Source organism: Mycena indigotica, assembly GCF_014461135.1.
Source record: "Mycena indigotica strain 171206Taipei chromosome Unknown Mind.scaff0007, whole genome shotgun sequence".
Taxonomy (NCBI): domain Eukaryota; kingdom Fungi; phylum Basidiomycota; class Agaricomycetes; order Agaricales; family Mycenaceae; genus Mycena; species Mycena indigotica.
The window spans coordinates 1,518,807-1,535,331 of NW_023503006.1; the positions used below are offsets into that span (position 1 = coordinate 1,518,807).

At 52.2% G+C, this 16,525-nt stretch overlaps 4 protein-coding genes across 4 annotated transcripts; 2 read left to right on the forward strand and 2 right to left on the reverse strand.

Annotated features, from left to right (window-relative positions):
* On the reverse strand, nucleotides 1–1,789 carry MIND_00819400 (uncharacterized protein; the record flags this gene model as incomplete). Its single annotated transcript, XM_037364865.1, has 8 exons — nucleotides 1–171; nucleotides 218–377; nucleotides 421–468; nucleotides 515–669; nucleotides 712–1,264; nucleotides 1,314–1,555; nucleotides 1,603–1,613; nucleotides 1,660–1,789. The coding sequence occupies 8 exons, from the start codon at nucleotides 1,787–1,789 to the stop codon at nucleotides 1–3; spliced, it is 1,470 nt and encodes a 489-aa protein (XP_037218107.1).
* Nucleotides 1,790–6,806: 5,017 nt separating this feature from the next.
* Nucleotides 6,807–7,990, forward strand: MIND_00819500 (uncharacterized protein; the record flags this gene model as incomplete). The annotated part of the gene is made up of 2 exons (XM_037364866.1): nucleotides 6,807–6,864; nucleotides 6,933–7,990. The coding sequence occupies 2 exons, from the start codon at nucleotides 6,807–6,809 to the stop codon at nucleotides 7,988–7,990; spliced, it is 1,116 nt and encodes a 371-aa protein (XP_037218108.1).
* Nucleotides 7,991–11,807: 3,817 nt separating this feature from the next.
* MIND_00819600 (F-box domain-containing protein) lies at nucleotides 11,808–13,298 on the forward strand (the record flags this gene model as incomplete). Its single annotated transcript, XM_037364867.1, has 1 exon — nucleotides 11,808–13,298. The coding sequence occupies exon 1, from the start codon at nucleotides 11,865–11,867 to the stop codon at nucleotides 13,296–13,298; it is 1,434 nt and encodes a 477-aa protein (XP_037218109.1). The 5' UTR covers nucleotides 11,808–11,864.
* A 1,551-nt stretch (nucleotides 13,299–14,849) lies between these two features.
* MIND_00819700 (uncharacterized protein) lies at nucleotides 14,850–16,296 on the reverse strand (the record flags this gene model as incomplete). The annotated part of the gene is made up of 2 exons (XM_037364868.1): nucleotides 16,147–16,296; nucleotides 14,850–16,055 (listed from the first exon to the last, which is right to left on the reverse strand). The coding sequence occupies exons 1-2, from the start codon at nucleotides 16,240–16,242 to the stop codon at nucleotides 14,850–14,852; spliced, it is 1,302 nt and encodes a 433-aa protein (XP_037218110.1). The 5' UTR covers nucleotides 16,243–16,296.
* Nucleotides 16,297–16,525: the final 229 nt, after the last annotated feature.

Sequence of the window (16,525 nt, forward strand, 5' to 3'; positions counted from 1 at the left end):
TTAAAACGCACCAGAGACCCACCCACTCGCGCTGTAAAACCCATACACCTTTGCAGGCTCGGGTATCAGCTTTGCGCTCCCCCACGCGTTTCGCTCTGCCTCTACGGCCAGTTTTGCCCCTGCCGCGCGCAATGCGGCGGCGTCGCCGTGTGCCTCCTCGCTGTTGTACGACTGGCCAGTATCAGCTCTGCGAATGACCACAATATATAGGACGCACGGTAAACACCGTCTTGATCTTCTTCTCGACAAGCAGCTTCATCGTCGGCGCCCACATTACGCGTGACGAGGGCTCGGACGATGCCCCGGCATTGAATGCGATCGCGAGGTCCGGTTTCTCGTATTTGGAGCCTTGAGCCGCGACGTAGCCGTGGTATGTGCTGTGAAAGCTCAGGTTTAGATGCTGAAATGTGAGTTGCGCACTCTGCGGTATGCTCGTGCACGCGTTTACGCTCGCGGCGAGCGCACTCGCTATCATCAAATGAATATTGAGCAAGGCCTTCTTATGAGCACGCACGGGCAGGTGTCTAACGGGTAGACCTTCGGCGCGCGACCGCTCTGCATTTCCGGGCCGCAAAGTAGCAGCTTCAGCGTCTTCACTTCTGGCAGCCGGTGCAAGATCTCCTCAAACACCATTGCGGCGGTTACTTCGATCATCGTTGCGCCTAGGATCTGTAGACAATTAGCAGACTAAAAGAAACTGTGAAGACATACATGAATGGTAAGCGTATGCTTCCTTGTCCACTCGTCGTCGATGTTCAGAGTTTCCAGCCCCCACAGTATGGTCATCGGCATGCACAGCGCATCTGACGCCATCCTTACCCACGGCCCCATAGGCCGCTCGCTCGGGACACCCACCGCCTTGCGCATCTCATCCGCGATTTCGTCCTCCCACCGTGTCCTCCCCGACCCCTTCTCTTTCCCGCGTCCCTCCTTCCTCACCACCGACTCCCACCGCTCTTTTATCCGCTCCGGCGCCCACCGGAACACGCCGTCATGCGACCCTGCCAGAGCCGCTTCCAGCATCGCATCGCCCCGGGCCAGCTTATTCAGCTCGCACTGCGAGTGCCCGTCTTCGGTGGGGAGTGGCGCGTGATGAAGTGCCCTGGCGGCGGTCCAGTGCTCCACAGAGCAGCAGAAGCTTGCATTGCATTCAACACAGGGCGTTAGCTGCCTTGGCTTAGCTGTCGTAGACGACGATGAAGCGCCCCCGCTCGCTCGTGTCCGGGCGGTGAACTCGATGCGAATGAGCTGGTCCGTGCGCGTGCTGAAAACATCTTGCTTAGCTTGAGACAGAAAGAGGGAAGGAAACACACCAGGCCATGCATCTTGGCTCCCATCCGACCAAATTGCGCTCCGGGACACTCAGCTCCCGGCCCATCGACCGCTGCACGAAACCTTGCACGTTGGCCGCATGCGCCTCGCTCGCGTTGTGGAGGTAGTCGAGATTAGTGCTCGGCGCATCGGCCAGAGGGAAGAGTAGTGTCATCGCGGCCCCGCGGTCATTCTCGAGCGCCTTCGTTGCTTTGCAGAAAGCTTTGTGTGTTTTCCAGTCAGCCTGTGGATATCAGTGTGTATTTCCCGGCTCCAGACGAGGGAGAATACGTTCTGGCACTCTACCGGAAGTCAGAAGACACCCGAAGCAACAGGCCAAGCACGCACCCCGACTGCAGTACCCGACACGCAAACACCCCGTGCATCTCGACACCTGAACGTCCTCTTCTTTGAAGCACTTGTAGCACGCGAGCCCCAGGCGCGCGGGCAGCGGCGGCACGCGTTCTACTTGCTGCATCGGATTCGATCGTCAGGGAAGAGGCAAGCGAGGTGCACGTGACGCGGCGGCGATCGTTATCGCGGTTGTTCTGATGGCCAAATAACTGGGCAAGTTTTTTGAAGAGACTCAACAAGTTGCTACATACTACTATAAGTAGGAGAGAGACCCGGTTCTGGAAACTTCCACCTATTTATGATGTATCTGATATCTTTGAAGATCAAGAACTTAGAAGGACAGATGCTGATAAGTGATTTCAGTTGTTAAATTTTGTTTTGATACACAGGAATCCTGGAATTGTGGTATGGCCATACTACAGCAGTGTGCTCGTACCGAGTGTCTACTGGTATGAGACCATTTCCAGGGACAAGACAATAGTCTGCCCCACTGCTATAAAATGGGCATAAAGCAGCAGGGATATGGATCAAGCTTCTCTTAAGCTTATAATTATACCTGCTTATAATAAATGTTCTTAACAATCAAGAATGGCAGATGCCAATGTATCATGCAATGTATAAGAATGCTGTTTCTGGCCACGGCAGTCTTGCATTTGTCCCACCCACTCTCCAAGTCTATCCCTTGACTAATGGGCTCCACATTAAACAATGCAAACATTCATATTAGGGGTATACAAAACTATGCTGAAGTATTAAAATAATAATCTATAACTAGGTGGTCAGGGGGGAACAGGTGGAGATGGAACTTACCAAGGTGGCTATGGGGGGAGTGGAGGAGGACCTGTTGTTACTGATAGTTTCAACACATATTATTCTGGATTGCCTTCAGGGTAGGTCTTTTGCTCTACCAATGAACAAGATGATTGACTGGAACTTGAAGTTATTGGAGAAGCCTAAGCACAGATAGTGAGTTACTCTGTAATACTGGCTTATTAACTAAGAGAATATATGTATCAGAGCCATATCATGGATGCTCCTATCCTTTTCATAGCTTTATGGGCTGCAAAGATATTTTGACAAAACTGACAGAGTTCTTTGGAGACACCAGTATAAAAAGCCCAAGGATTGTGCTATTGCATGGTCTAGGTGGGATAGGAAAAACTCAAACAGCACTTAAATTTATTGCAGATTCAGGTGAAAGGTCAAGTCCAACTTCCTTGAGTAACAGATATCTGTATTGATATCTGTATAGGTTCACAGACCAATTCAAAATTGATGCAAGCAACAAAAATGCTATTCAGGCAGGATACAGAGAAATTGCCAGGATAAAAAATCAACAGGTCACAGAGGCAGCTGCATATACATGGCTTATTGGGACTACTACTGAATGGCTGATCCTCTTTGATAATGCTGATGATGTCACACTCAATCTCTGGGAGCACTTTCCAGAGTGTAATCATGGAAATATTCTCATCACATCACGAAATCCAGAAGTGGGTGTGCATACAAACCAAAAGTCAATCAATGTATCTAACTTGGCACTGGATGAAGCAATTGATGTTATCTGTGCTATTGCACAAATAAATAATAGAAAAGCAGCAGAGAAGCTTGCAAAGGTAAGCACTATATGATATCAAATATAATGAAAAGCTCAGTATGACAGGACTGAGGAAATGCACTGCTTCCCATTGGCACTAGCACAAGCTGCTGCCTTTATATCACATTCTCCCAAGTTGCAGCAGAACCCTTGGAAATACCTTGAAATTTATAACAAGAACAAGCAGAAATACTGGGATGAGAAGCCTACTCAGCAAGCTTGGAACTACAAGCACACAGTCTATACTACTTGGAAAATTAGCTTTGATAATCTTCCTCCAACTGCTCAAGAGCTCATGCAAGTGTGCTCCCTGCTACATAACAGTCAAATTACAGAGCCCTCTTTGAAAATGCATCAAGATATCACTGGAAAGAGACAGAGTGGGAGAACTTAGAGATGCCAGGGGAGAAACCAAAGCCATTGTCACTGGCTATCAAGCTATTGTCCCACTTTCTCGATGAAGATAAGCAGTGGGATGGGCTTCTGTTTGAGAAAACAATGAGACAGATTGAGGGTACACGAGAATGGTGGGAGTGGGACTCGTGCCAGTCCCACTCCCACCTGATCTGTGGGACTGAGTGCACGCCAGTGGGATTCAGCCCACATTTGATTGATTGTGAATCAATAAATGACAGATGTAATCAATCATGGCACTGCGCAGCAGGCCTCCGCGGCGAGCGGCTGCCCGCGGCAGCGTGGGGTCTGGGGCGAAGCCCCGGTCGGGGCCCGGGGTGGAAAGCCCCGGCCGCCCGCGGCCGGCGCCGCAATCTAGTGTGAAAGATGTTATTTTCAAATGCAAAAAATAGAGAAAAAGTGAGAAAAAGATATTAAATGCTCCGCGCAGCGGGCCCCGCGGCGAGCGAAGCCCCCGGCAGGGTGGGTCCAGGGCAACGCCCTGGTTGGGGTCCGGGGTGAAAAACCCCGGCCGTCGCGGCCGGGCGCCGCAACCCGATCAAAGTCATTCAAATTTCAGCAACTGTGGTGATCCGTCAAGTCCCACCAAACACCACTTTAAACGCTCGAATCCCACCAAAACGCCTTAGCCGGTGTCAATCATCCCCGGGAGTGGGACTGGCGCGAGTCCCACTCCCACCAAACTCGTATATACTCAGACAGATTGAAGCTTACTCATTGATTACTCTAAGGAAAGATGGTTATTATATCCACCCATTAGTACATGAGTGGACAAAGCTAGTATTAGTATCATCATCACAGGATTATCCAGGATTGGTAGTAAACCTGTTAGGAATGTCAGCTACAGAGACACAGAAAGCAGAGGACAAACCAGTATTGGCACAGCATTTAAGAAATGCTATTTCAATACCAGAGGTGATACCAAAGCCAATGCAGATCTCATGCCAAGCCATATACATACAGGCTGGTTTTGCTGCCAATGCAGAAATCTTGGGAAAACTACTTGTACAGAGACTAGAAATAGAAATGGGGTTCAATCATTTGGAAACAATATAGGCTAAATGGGGGCTGGGTTGGGCTTATCATGAAATGGGTAAGTATATACAAGCCGAAGAGCTTGAAGAACAGGTTCTGCAGCAGTGTGCCCATCTCCTGGGATCAGAGCATCCAGATACAATTCAAGCCAAGGTTAATCTGGCTGCAACATATTGTGAGCTAGGCAAATATACACAAGCACAAGAGCTTGAAGAACAGGTGCTACAGCAGTGCACCTCTCAGCTTGGGTTGGAAGATCCAGATACTGTCCATGCTAGAGCTAACCTTGCAGCAACATATCACCGACTAGGTAAATATATCCAAGCATGGGAGATTGAAGAACAGGTTCTGCAACAGTGGACTCATCTGCTAGGCTCTGAACATCCAGACACTGTTTGGGCTAAGGCCAACCTAGCAGCAACATATTGTGAGCTAGGAAAATATAGACAAGCACAAGAGCTTGAAGAACAGGTACTACAGCAGTGTATTTATACTCTAGGGTCTGAACACCCTGATACCATTTGGGCAAGGTCCTGGCTTGCAGAAACATATTGTGAGCTTGGCCAATATGCTTATGCACAAGATTTTCAACAAGAGGTCCTGCAGCAGCGTACCTATCTTCTGGGATCTGAACACCCCCATACTATTTGGGCCAAGGCTTCACTGGCGGCAACATATCGTTGGCTAGGCAAATATGCCCAAGCACAAGAAATTGAAGAACAGGTTCTACAGCAGCGCACCTCTTTGCTAGGCTCAGAACACTCAGATACAATCTGGGCCAGAGCCAATCTAGCATTAACATATCATCACCTGGCCAAATATACCAAAGCACAAAAGCTTGAAGAGCAGGTTTTGCAACAGCGTACTACTTGGCTAGGGCATTCACATCCAGATACTGTTCAGGCCAAGTCCAATCTAGCAGCCACATATTGCCAGCTATGCAAATATACAAAAGCACAAAGGCTCGAGAAGTGGGTTCTGCAACAGCGGACTCATCTGTTTGGATCTGAACATCCAGAAACTGTTCTAGCTCTGTCAAATCTGGCAGCAACTTATTATCAGCTAGGTAAACATACACAAGCACAAGAGCTTCAAGAACAGGTTCTCCCAAAGTGCACCTATCTGCTTGGGTCTGAGCATCCAGATACTATTAAGGCCAGGGTTAATCTAGCAGCAACATATAGTCAGCTTGGCAAATATATACAAGCCCAAGAGCTTTATGCACAGATTCTTCAGCAGTATATGTGTGTGCTTGGGCCTGACCATCCAGATACCATTCAGGCCAGAGCCAATGTAGCAGGGATATCTTGTGAGCAGAGCATATATAATAACAGAACAACAAGAGAAAAGTGAAAAGGAAAGGAAATTGGTATTGTAACTGGCACATATATAGGCAATATGGCACACAAGATTGGTGAGAAAAGGTGGCGAAAAGGTGGCGAAAACAAGAGATTTTGAGATTAACCTTATAACAAGGAAAACTATCAATGGTTTATATCCAGGTTTTCACATAAAGAAAGAATTAGTTCATTGATGAAAATCAAAAGTTTCTTCTTAAGAGTTTAAACAAAGAATTTATTAGTTGCCAGGGTGGATAATGGGCGGTAACGGGTAACGGTCTTTACGGTTTGCCTCTGTACTTCGTCTATAGTGCAAGGAGGACAAACTATGACTATCTACAGGTCAGCTCTCGTGTAAGCCAGCAAGGAAGCGGGTTATCTCTAACAGATGGTATATAGGGAGTGTCCAGGGCAAAGAATGTTCCAAAAATGGGACCTGGACTAAAATAAAATTTAAAGCATCTTGTCATGTCTTAGTGTAATAAATAACATGTCATCTAAATCCGAAACATCAACAATATACACTATAATATAAACTCCGCCCACCAAATAGAAGCATTCAGATTGAGCAGCTTGGTCAGCTGTCCTAAAAAAAAAATCAGTGACGAGCAAAGGGTGTCCCAAAAAATTCCCGCCCATGTGAATCAGTGCTTATGGGGTTTGCACATCTCATGCTGCGAGTCTCGATCTTGTTCGTCAAGCGTCCCATGCGGAGCCGTCACGGTTTTCCGATCATTTATACTTACTAATAGGTGATGTCCAATCTTCGCCAAGACTGCGTCAAGGCCACGTCAAGTGATGCTCACTCGGAACGTGCGCGGATGAGAGTGGGCTGAAGTCCCGCTCAGTCGCTGTTTGACAGCAGCTGACGCGTTATAAAGCCATGCGCGGGGCGCGGTCATTACGGGTGGTTGGGTCGTCAGCTGCGGTTGAACGGGCGTGTGTCCGAGCTTCAAATAGGCGCTGTCTGTTGAGCCCAGGCAGCAAAGCCGCCATGCGTTTGTTCTTTTTTGCGCTGCTTGCCTCTGCCTACGCGGCGTTCCCCACGACGGTGCTGTACCAGTCGCCCTCGGGACTGCTCCTCGAGAACATCGCCGTCCGGCCCAACTCCAAGTTGCTCATCACCTCCGTCATGTCCCCCACCCTCTTCTCGCTCGACCCCCAGGCGAAGAACGCGACTTTGACTCCGGTGCACACCTTCTCCGGCCCGAACGGGACCGCACTAACCGGCATCGCCGAGTACGCGCCCGACACGTACGCCGTCGTCGTGTCTGTCATCGACTCCGCCGAGCGCGCTGCCCAGCTCGGTAGCGTCGCCATCTGGCGCGTCGACCTCACGTGCACCCCGCCCAAAGTCGCACGTGTTGCGCGTCTCCCTGCCTCGCACCTCACCAACGGCCTCTCCACTGTCCCCGGCCTCCCTGGGGTCGTCCTCGCGGCTGAGTCCGTTCTCGGTGCTGTCTATGCCATCAACATGCGCAACGGCGCCGTCCGCACCCTCACGCAGGATGCGCTCCTTCTCCCCACGCCTGAGGCCAACCTCGGCATCAACGGACTTCACGTGCATGACAAGTACCTCTACGCGACCAACGCTGCCCGCGGCACTCTCCTCCGCGCACCAGTTGCGACCCGGCCCGGCTCCGTCGCGTTGACTGGCCCGTTCACGGTGATCGGGACAGTCCCGGAGGGTTCGTACGGCTTCGACGACTTTGCCATCGACGACACGGGCCGCGTGTGGGTCACGGTCCACCCGGGCTCGCTGTCGGTGTTCACTCCGCAGAAGAAAGGCAGCTGGAAGGAGGAGACTGTCGTGCCGCCTGGCGTTTTGGTCGTCCCGACATCCGTCGCGCTCGCGCGCCGCAAAGCACTGGAAGGAGTGTTGTATGTCGCTACCGTCGACGGGAAGGTCGTCATGGTTGACACACGAAAGAAGGCCTAGGCACATCGTAGTTTTTTTGGCATGAGATCATAGATTGCCTCTTGTATGGTACTTTTCCCGTTAAGTAATGTCAATCACAAGCTTGCAAGGGCTGTAAAGTCACTGTGTCATGCACCTTTCAGCACAAGTGTGGATGGTGAAGATCGTGTCCTTGACGAATGGTATCTGACTACCAGTGACTGGAAGACGAAAGAGGAAGATTGATGTGAGTCAGCTCGGACTGTCACTCGGCGAGTCACCGGTGACACCCCTTCCTTTTAAACAATGACCTTTCCACGAACGCCGTTTATACACCTACTGGACAGCTTTTCTGTCCCCGGCGATGAGGAGCGTTCCGCAATAGACGCCTTGCTTCGCGAGCCTCGCGCTCAATTGACGCTGATCGACGCCGACATTATCAGGACCACTCAACTGCTGAAGGACTTGCAAAAGCAGCGGTATGCACTACGGCGATACATCTTCTCCCACAACTCGCTCCTTGCACCCATCCGCCGTCTTCCCCCGTACCTCCTAAGAGATCTTCCTTGCCTGCTTGCCGACAGACCGCCACCCCATTTTCGATGCTGCTGAAGCGCCGTTGCTTTTCGGCCGGGTGTGCAGATATTGGCGCCAGCTTTCGCATGCTACCCCGCTCTTATGGAATAGTTTGCTCGTCACCGACGACGTTGGCTCGGAATTCTATCCTTGCCACAAGACCAATGGGATAACTGGTGCCCCGCGGTTCTCTGAGTTGCTCGCTCGATGGTTTGCATACTCCGCGTTGACTCCGATCCACTTCTCGTACATGAAAAAAATTATGAGAATGAGCCCAGTGGAAAGCGATGCCGACACAGAGTCCCTCGTGCGGGAAGCGGATGCCCTCAACGCAAGCATCTGCGGAGCAATCCTCGACTTGCGGGGGCGTATGCAGAGTCTCGCTGTCGATAGCTGCGACAGAACCTTGCTCGCCAGCCTCCTTTGCCAGCAGCCCAGCGAAATGCCGGCCTTGAGGCACGTTTCCTTTGTCCACCATGATTATGGCACCTTGCGTAGCGTCTTCGAAACAGCGACCATTCTCCAGCACCCTCATCTCAAATCGGTCGCCATTAATATTATGGGATACACAAGTCCACTCGATATTCCACTTCCCTGGGGTCAATTATCGGAGCTTCGTCTCATCGCCCACCCAGCTGCTGCCAGTGCCGCTGTGCCTCCGAGTCTCAAGGGAGGATTGAGCCTCGATGACGTTTACAAAATCCTGCGCCGGTGTCCTTCCTTAACTCACTGTCATATCGGGGTCACCCTCGCCGGCCAGTTAACGCATACGAATCCCCTGAGGCTGGATCATCTAGAAGAGTTTTTCGTGGGCTGCATGCGCAGGGAACCAAGAAGCCTCGACAACTCCTTGAATATTCATGCGCTCTTGCATCTGCTGATCACGCCCGTCCTGCGTGCAGTCAAGATTGGGAGGTGGGAAGTTGACAGCCGCGTGATATCCGACTCTCGAATGCCACTCTTCATCATGATGGCCGGCGAGCAGGTCGCCGAACTCGACGTGGACAGGATTGGGTCTGCGACAATGCAGGCCGTGCTGCTTGAGCTGCCGCCGCCGACCGTCTTGCGGATCATTGCCCGCCAATGCACTTGGCCCGGGCACCCCCGCCACAAATGGCCGTTGGACGTGAGCTTCTTCGAGACGCGCGCCACCGAGAAGTTGGCTCATCTGTATCTTCATGTGACTTCAACACACTTGCGCAACACCGGCGTCATGGTGTTCCTCCACGCGTGCCCGCCCACACTACAAACACTCACTATGCACTGCCAGCGTGGTCACGAAGAGCTGGACATCAAGGATGAGCTTATGGAGCTGGGGAGGCGGCGAGGGATTCAAGTTACACTGCTTTCCAACTCCAGCTTGTTCCCTGAGCAAAACCTTCACGATGACCATCGACGTGTCGACTTTTGTGGGTCGGGAAGTAACTCACGAGAAGACATTGATCGTGTATATGAAGAACCTACCAGCAGTAGCATGTGACGATGTCCATGGTAAGTAGATTAAATAATATTGCGAGTAGGTAAAGAAGGCGGTAAGGAAGTAGGTAAACATATCCGAAGTGGTAAAAAAGAGAAGATATATGAAGAGTCGTTCATGGGGCTAGCAGCACAATTGTCAGAAAGAAACAGACATTGTCCATTCGCAAGTCAATGTCCGTCTTCCGCGCGATTATTATCTGCGACCTAGACTGTGTAGTACCACAGCTTCAAAATGCTAAGCATTCTTCGGTGCCCTGGGTCCCAGCCAGAATGTGCCCCAGCCATCCCCCCAGATATCGGCCGAAAGAGGGCGAAGACCATTTGAACCCCGTAAATGGGAAAGTGAGAACCCGTGGTTGCACCAGAAGGTCGCCCTCAAGAACTGAATACAGTTAGGGAAGCTCTAGCAGCAAGCCTCGGAGATCTCGGGTCCACTTTGCTGAAGATGCGGTAGGTAGCGAAAACGGACCCCAGGAGTGCCGAAATGTCCGATTTCGAGGATGACACAAATGTTTCATGACGGGAGTATAGCCATTGACCAGAAGATACGGTGGAAAGAGCGATATATGATGATATGTGGAGAGGCAAAAATCGCTTGAGGGCAACGTGGGTGTGACGTGGCGGGAAAAAGTGAGGGAAAGAGACCCATTCATGCGGATTCGGAGGAAGTGAATCGTGAAAACTGAAAGGGAGAATGCCAGGGGACTTGCAGATGGTGAGGATTTTCGCCTTTTGTGCCCTTCAAAACTGAGTGTCGTAAAGCGCACAACATTGTTGTTCGTGTGGGTTAGGAACTTGGATATCATAATCGTCAAGACCCTACAGAGAAATTTCAGTATTTGGAAGATGAGCGGAGACATATAACGCGAACCAGAGGGGACGTTCGAGGAGCAAACAGCCCTCTGAAGTACCAAATCGGCGGCAAAGCAGAATATCGAATCTGAATCGTCCATTCGCGGCCAAATTGTCAAATCAAAGACATGCTGGACGATCCGGCGCGCGGGAAGATGGGGGGAGCTCCTCCATCAAGAGATATGCGGGACATGGCGAATAGCGGTAGCATTGAATGCGGACCAACTTATGTGGACCGCTTTTGAAGCCATGCACTCGAAAGAAGGTCCCAAACGTGTGGAGGTTGCAAGTTTGAGTGACGGTAGGGAGTCTCGCAAGACATAGGCATCGATTTCATCTGCCAGGAAAAGGCATTAGTACTGGCTCAGATTACAGGCACAGGAAACACACCAGCGAAGCCAAAATACGCTCTTTGACAACACTAAACGCGGCGGTCGACTCAAACTTGAAGAAAGAAGTTGTCAGCTAGAGGGACGAAAAAGAGACAGCCACAACAACACACCGTCAGCCCGTCAGCCAGACCCATCCAACGCGTTCAATGCCACTTCAGCTCCAACGGATAGCGCCGCCGCTCGAGATCGGCTGTAGCACAAGGTGGCTGCAGTCTCAAAACTACTGACTGCGAAGACTGCCCATCAGCAAAGGGAGAGAACGAAGCCGGCAGTTAAACACACCATTCATCTCTACACACGCAAAGAGGGGGCACGAGAGTGGCTGGAGCGCGTCAACGTTTCTCCCATTTCGCCTCGTACCTGCCAACGAGTCAGAAAATTTGTTTGGTGTGTTCGAATGGGACACTCACTGACGGATAGAGGATGTTTTGTGCGAGTTCTTCTGCGGCTTGGTGTCGGGGACAGAGTAGATGAAAGCGTGGGTGAAGAATGTTAGCTTGCGGTGGTGGTCAAGAGAAGAAGGTCTTTCGTTGTGACACATATTCTAAACTTGAAGCCGACCACGATTCTGTCCTAATCGTGGAATACATCCCATCTGCGCACCGAAACTATCGATCATGCGGGAATATGAGGCCACCATTGCTCATAGTAGCGGACAGCTCCCGCACGGTGTCGCTCAGCCCACGCTCAGCCCTTCCGAGATAAATTCGCTTCGGAAAGAGGCAGGAATCATCGACCAAACGATTGGCACACTCGAAAAGCAGCTGTTACAGCTTAAATCCCGTCGAAACTCCATCCATGTCAAGCTCTCGAGCCTTGTTTACCCGGTCAACACACTCCCCGTCGAAGTTCTTTGCCACATCTTCCGCGAAACGGTGTCCTCGTCTATCCTATCAGAAGTGAATGCAACGCTCCTCAGCATCACCGCGGTCTGTCAGATGTGGCGGAGCGTGGCCATTGCTGACCCTCACCTCTGGACAAAGACCTGCTATATCCTCCGGGCTCCGATTGCTAACTATCATGACCCGCTGTTCTATCACTTCTTGAAACGCACCCAAGGGCTTCCGATCGTGGTCTACATCGACGAACGCGGCAGCGCGGAGTGCTCCTTGCCTCCAGCCTTATTCGATTCTTGCCGCCAATGGACAGAGGCCGACCTATCTGACGCGGACAGGGATGGCCACGACTTCCGAAGTTTCAGGCTCCGTTCCCCCGACACAGTATTAGAGCTCCCAAATCTGACCAAGCTTACTCTAGACATCGATACTTCGACACAGTATCATGTGTATCAGACATTCTCCAATGCACCGCGTCTCCGCGAACTGGCTATCAGCTACCCGAACTTAGTTCTCAACCTTGGCTTCCCGGTGCACCAGCTGCAGAAACTCACCATCCTCCACTCTACATCATGCCGACAAGTCCTATTCCTACTCCCCCATCTGCGAGTTCTCGAAGAACTTGTCATCGAAAGTTACCTCTCAAACGATGCGAATGCCAATCAGCACATCATCGAAATGCGCCTTTTGACGACCTTGCATCTTCTCGGTGCGGATACCTGTGCACTCCTGCGCCATTTGTCCCTCCCGCATCTGACCACCCTGGGGCTTGCAAACTTCGATCATCACGACGCAGGTGTCTTAATTCCAGGCTGCCTCCTTCGCTCCTCGGCCAACGTGACATCTCTATCGCTCACAAACTCATATTATACGGATTTCGAAGAGGTCTTCCGGTCCCCCATCCTTCGTACCTCCGTACGAAACTGGACCGTCAAATCGCTGAAGGCAACTGGTCGCGAGATGAAGGCCCTCGCCGCTCTCCTCGCCCGCGCCGACTTCCTCCCGAATCTCGAATCTCTTAACCTGCTCATGCTGTCCCCGCTTCTTCTCCGCCCATTCTTGGACGGCCTCCGTCGCCGTGTCGCCAACTCAGTTTCGCGTGGTCTGCGACACGAACTGAAGCTGAGGCAACTCCTTGTCCAGCTTTCGGGCGGCATGTCAGCGGAGGACACACGCCTACTTCGCGAGCTCCAGCAGAGCCTGGATTTTCTCTGATAACTTATAAGCCGTATCGATAACTCCGTAGACCAGGTCGTTCAAAATATTTATCTTTGTCTACTGCCCAGTGTTCGCCGTCGCGCTGAAGTTCAGAAGCCTGTGGCGACATCTAGTGGCAACCGAAATGCCTGCCAGCCAGCGAACATCTAAAATTCTGGGGTGGCCTCAACTTGAAGTGGACCGCCGCGTTCGAAATCCGAATGAGCTCATGCTCATGCTCGAGCTTTCTCCGAGCTACCCACTTAGCTTACCCGCGCTTCTCCAGCTCCGTCCTGCCCCAGAAGATTTCTTGCTCGATAGATGGACAGAGCCTGAGCACGTTGAGCGCCTTGATATCGCCCACTACTAACTAAGAGGCGATCGCAATCCCGCGATGTTACTCCGACGCCCTTTGTGTGCTCGATGACCGTGACACCGACATGGCTTGTCCATTTGCGCTGGACGTTATCTTATCTCCCGTGATCGCCCGTTGTGCGTCACGCCGACGCTTCTCTGCAAAATCTACCTTCTCACTTGCCTTCGCCCCTTCTCCGGCGCTCCCTCGTCTCCGAGTCTGCGCTGGTGTCCGCCCGGCGCCGGTGATGTTATTAACTTATTAAACTCCTCATGTTGCCTCGAACGCACATCTAAATTCAACAATTCGCATCTAGGATCTGGATCGACACTGGCACACGATCAGCCACAGGCGACTCCCAAGCCTGTATTCGATATTTATTCCTCCGAAGTTTTGTCGCCGAATATTCGCTCCCACGTCTGCGCATCTAATCACCGTGTAACCCCGTCACTTCCCCGTCAGCCAAGAAAAGCAGAGGCAAAGCTGCATCCGCATCTCCACGTCGTCCTCTTACGCCATCGCAGCACGGGCACACGAGCCCCGACAGCTCGGCGCGGACAGTCGCACTCGCGATGCGATGCGCCACCAGAAAGGAAGCTAAATAAAAATCTCTATCACCTCCGCGCGCACGAAAAAGCTGCAATTAATTGGCTGCAATTTATTTGTGGCGCTGGGACTGTGGCTCGGTGGCAGTTGACCGATGGAGCCCCGCATCTCGTTCGGAATCCGAAACGTGGGGTGGGAAGGGCTTGGGTGGGGCCAACAATACCCATCGCCGCCTCCCCCGTCGCCGTCGCCAACGCCACTGCTTCTTCACCTGCTGGCCCGCACAAAATGCTCGCCAATGGAATCGCAACTATGCGTTCGAGTCTATATACTATATACATACGTACTGGCCCAGGGGGGCTTCTATGAGAAAACGGAGTGGAGTGTGTGTGGTCTATCTAGGGCAAAAAGAGTAAAGTGGGAGTGGGCCGCGCAAGCGAATAGCGGCGTGGACGCAGTGAAACGGCGACGGAAACGCGGGTAAAAAGTGGGGAAGGATTATGTAGGTGTGTCGTTGTCGAATGTGCTGCATCAAGATAAAGAAAAAAAGAAAGAGTATGTATCGTAGGGGATCCGGCCGTGGGGTGTCATGAGATAGGATGAGAGGGGGAAGTCGAAAGCAAGCAGGCAAAAGTATCAAGAAAAATAATGAAGCGAAGAAAGGGCACCTAATACACCTCCCCTCTTGAAGCAGCCTCGAACTCGCTGAACCCAGGCAACTCGACCCTGTGCACTAGCCGGTCACCCCCATCACTCTTGATTTTGGGCGGACTTGAGGGCTCATCGCGTTTCAGCGGAGCTAACCGTATTGGGGGACTGGCGCTTCTCGAATTGGGCATGCTTGAGCTTGCGCTACTCGCTCCATTGCTTCCAGTCCCGCTACTCCAGCCGGTACTTGTGCACGCGGACGTGGGCGTGGACATGGCGGAGACAGGCGGGAATGATGGCCAAGATGTCGTGCGTTGGTATGACGGCGGAGGCGGGTAGTTACTCGTCGGTGACGCATTGCTATGAATCGGGGTCATTCCAAATGCCAGACGGACTGAATGCGCAAGATGCTGCGGGTGTGGGGTCCCGGAAGGAGTTGTTTCTAAGGAGAGCGGTGGTGGGCTGGGGGCACGGGAATGGAGAGTAAGAGTTCTGAGTGGACCAAGGAAAGGCGAAGTACTTGGCGTAGGATGATGCCAATTCCCTCTGCGCATGGTCAATGGCAGCTCCGAGTCCTCGCTTTGGGGAGAAGCGCTTGTTTGGCGATCTCGATCCCGTTCATTACTGATGGACGATGATGGATGAGATGCGATATGGGAGGCGGACCTCGAATGGGCTGGGGTTGGGGGCACAGTCAACACGGGAGGGTCTCTGGATGCTGGCGTCATCTGCCACGCAGGCCCGCTCAGTCTACGGTGGTTCTTGCTTGTCTTTTCCCGCTCTCGTGCATTGGATAGTCGATGTTGTTGTTGTTGCTGCTGTTGCTGGTAGTCATGGTGGTGTGTCGTCTCGCTTTCTGCTCTCCGGAGGGCTGCAGCATGTTTCGCCTCGTACTCTGCTCGTCTCAGCGCCTCCTCCCTTTCGAGGGCATATAACTCGTCCATAGCCACACTCGAGAGAGTGGTAAAGGCCGTGCTAGACGTCCTATACCCGTCTCCATAGCGGTGTTCGTGGCCACTTTCCGTGCCCCTCGCTGTCGTCCTAGCGTAGTCCGCCTCGTCGTCGCTGTTGGCCCTACTCCTGGCCTTCTTCTTCGCGGGCGCGGGGTCGTTGCTGTGTATGCGCGAGTGTCGTGTCAGCTCGTCCGAGCGCGAAAAACGCTTCTCGCAGAGCGGGAAGGTACACACAAAAGGCTTCTCGCCCGTGTGCGTCCGTATATGTCGGGTCTGGAGTCAGAGAAGGAAAAGCCCGGTCAGCAAACATGGCGAGAACAAAGAAAGGGGAGGTAAAGGAGGCGAAAAGAGGAACGAGGCCCACCTGGTGCTCCAGCCGACTGAAAGCGCGCCCACAAAGGGGGTATGGACACTTGTACGGCCTGGGATGGCCAGCACTGCCATTCGTTTGTGTAGTCATGTCGCTGGTGTGTGTCTCTCGCCCGTGGGGGTGTGGGGAAGAGTGAGAAAAGGCGGGTTATGTGGGGGCGGGAAGAGAGGAAGGCGGTGTAAAAAGAGGTGGGTGGTGGTTCGTGAAAAAGAGGCAAGGTGACACAATGGATCAACCCCATCTCCGGCACGATCTGGCTTTTGGCACCCGTAACGACCCGATAGGATAATTTCGTTCCCCACACGGGCAATAGAATCCCCCGGCCCGAAGGCTGCGAGACAGACGTCGAACATGAGGAAGCCGGCCATGTGAA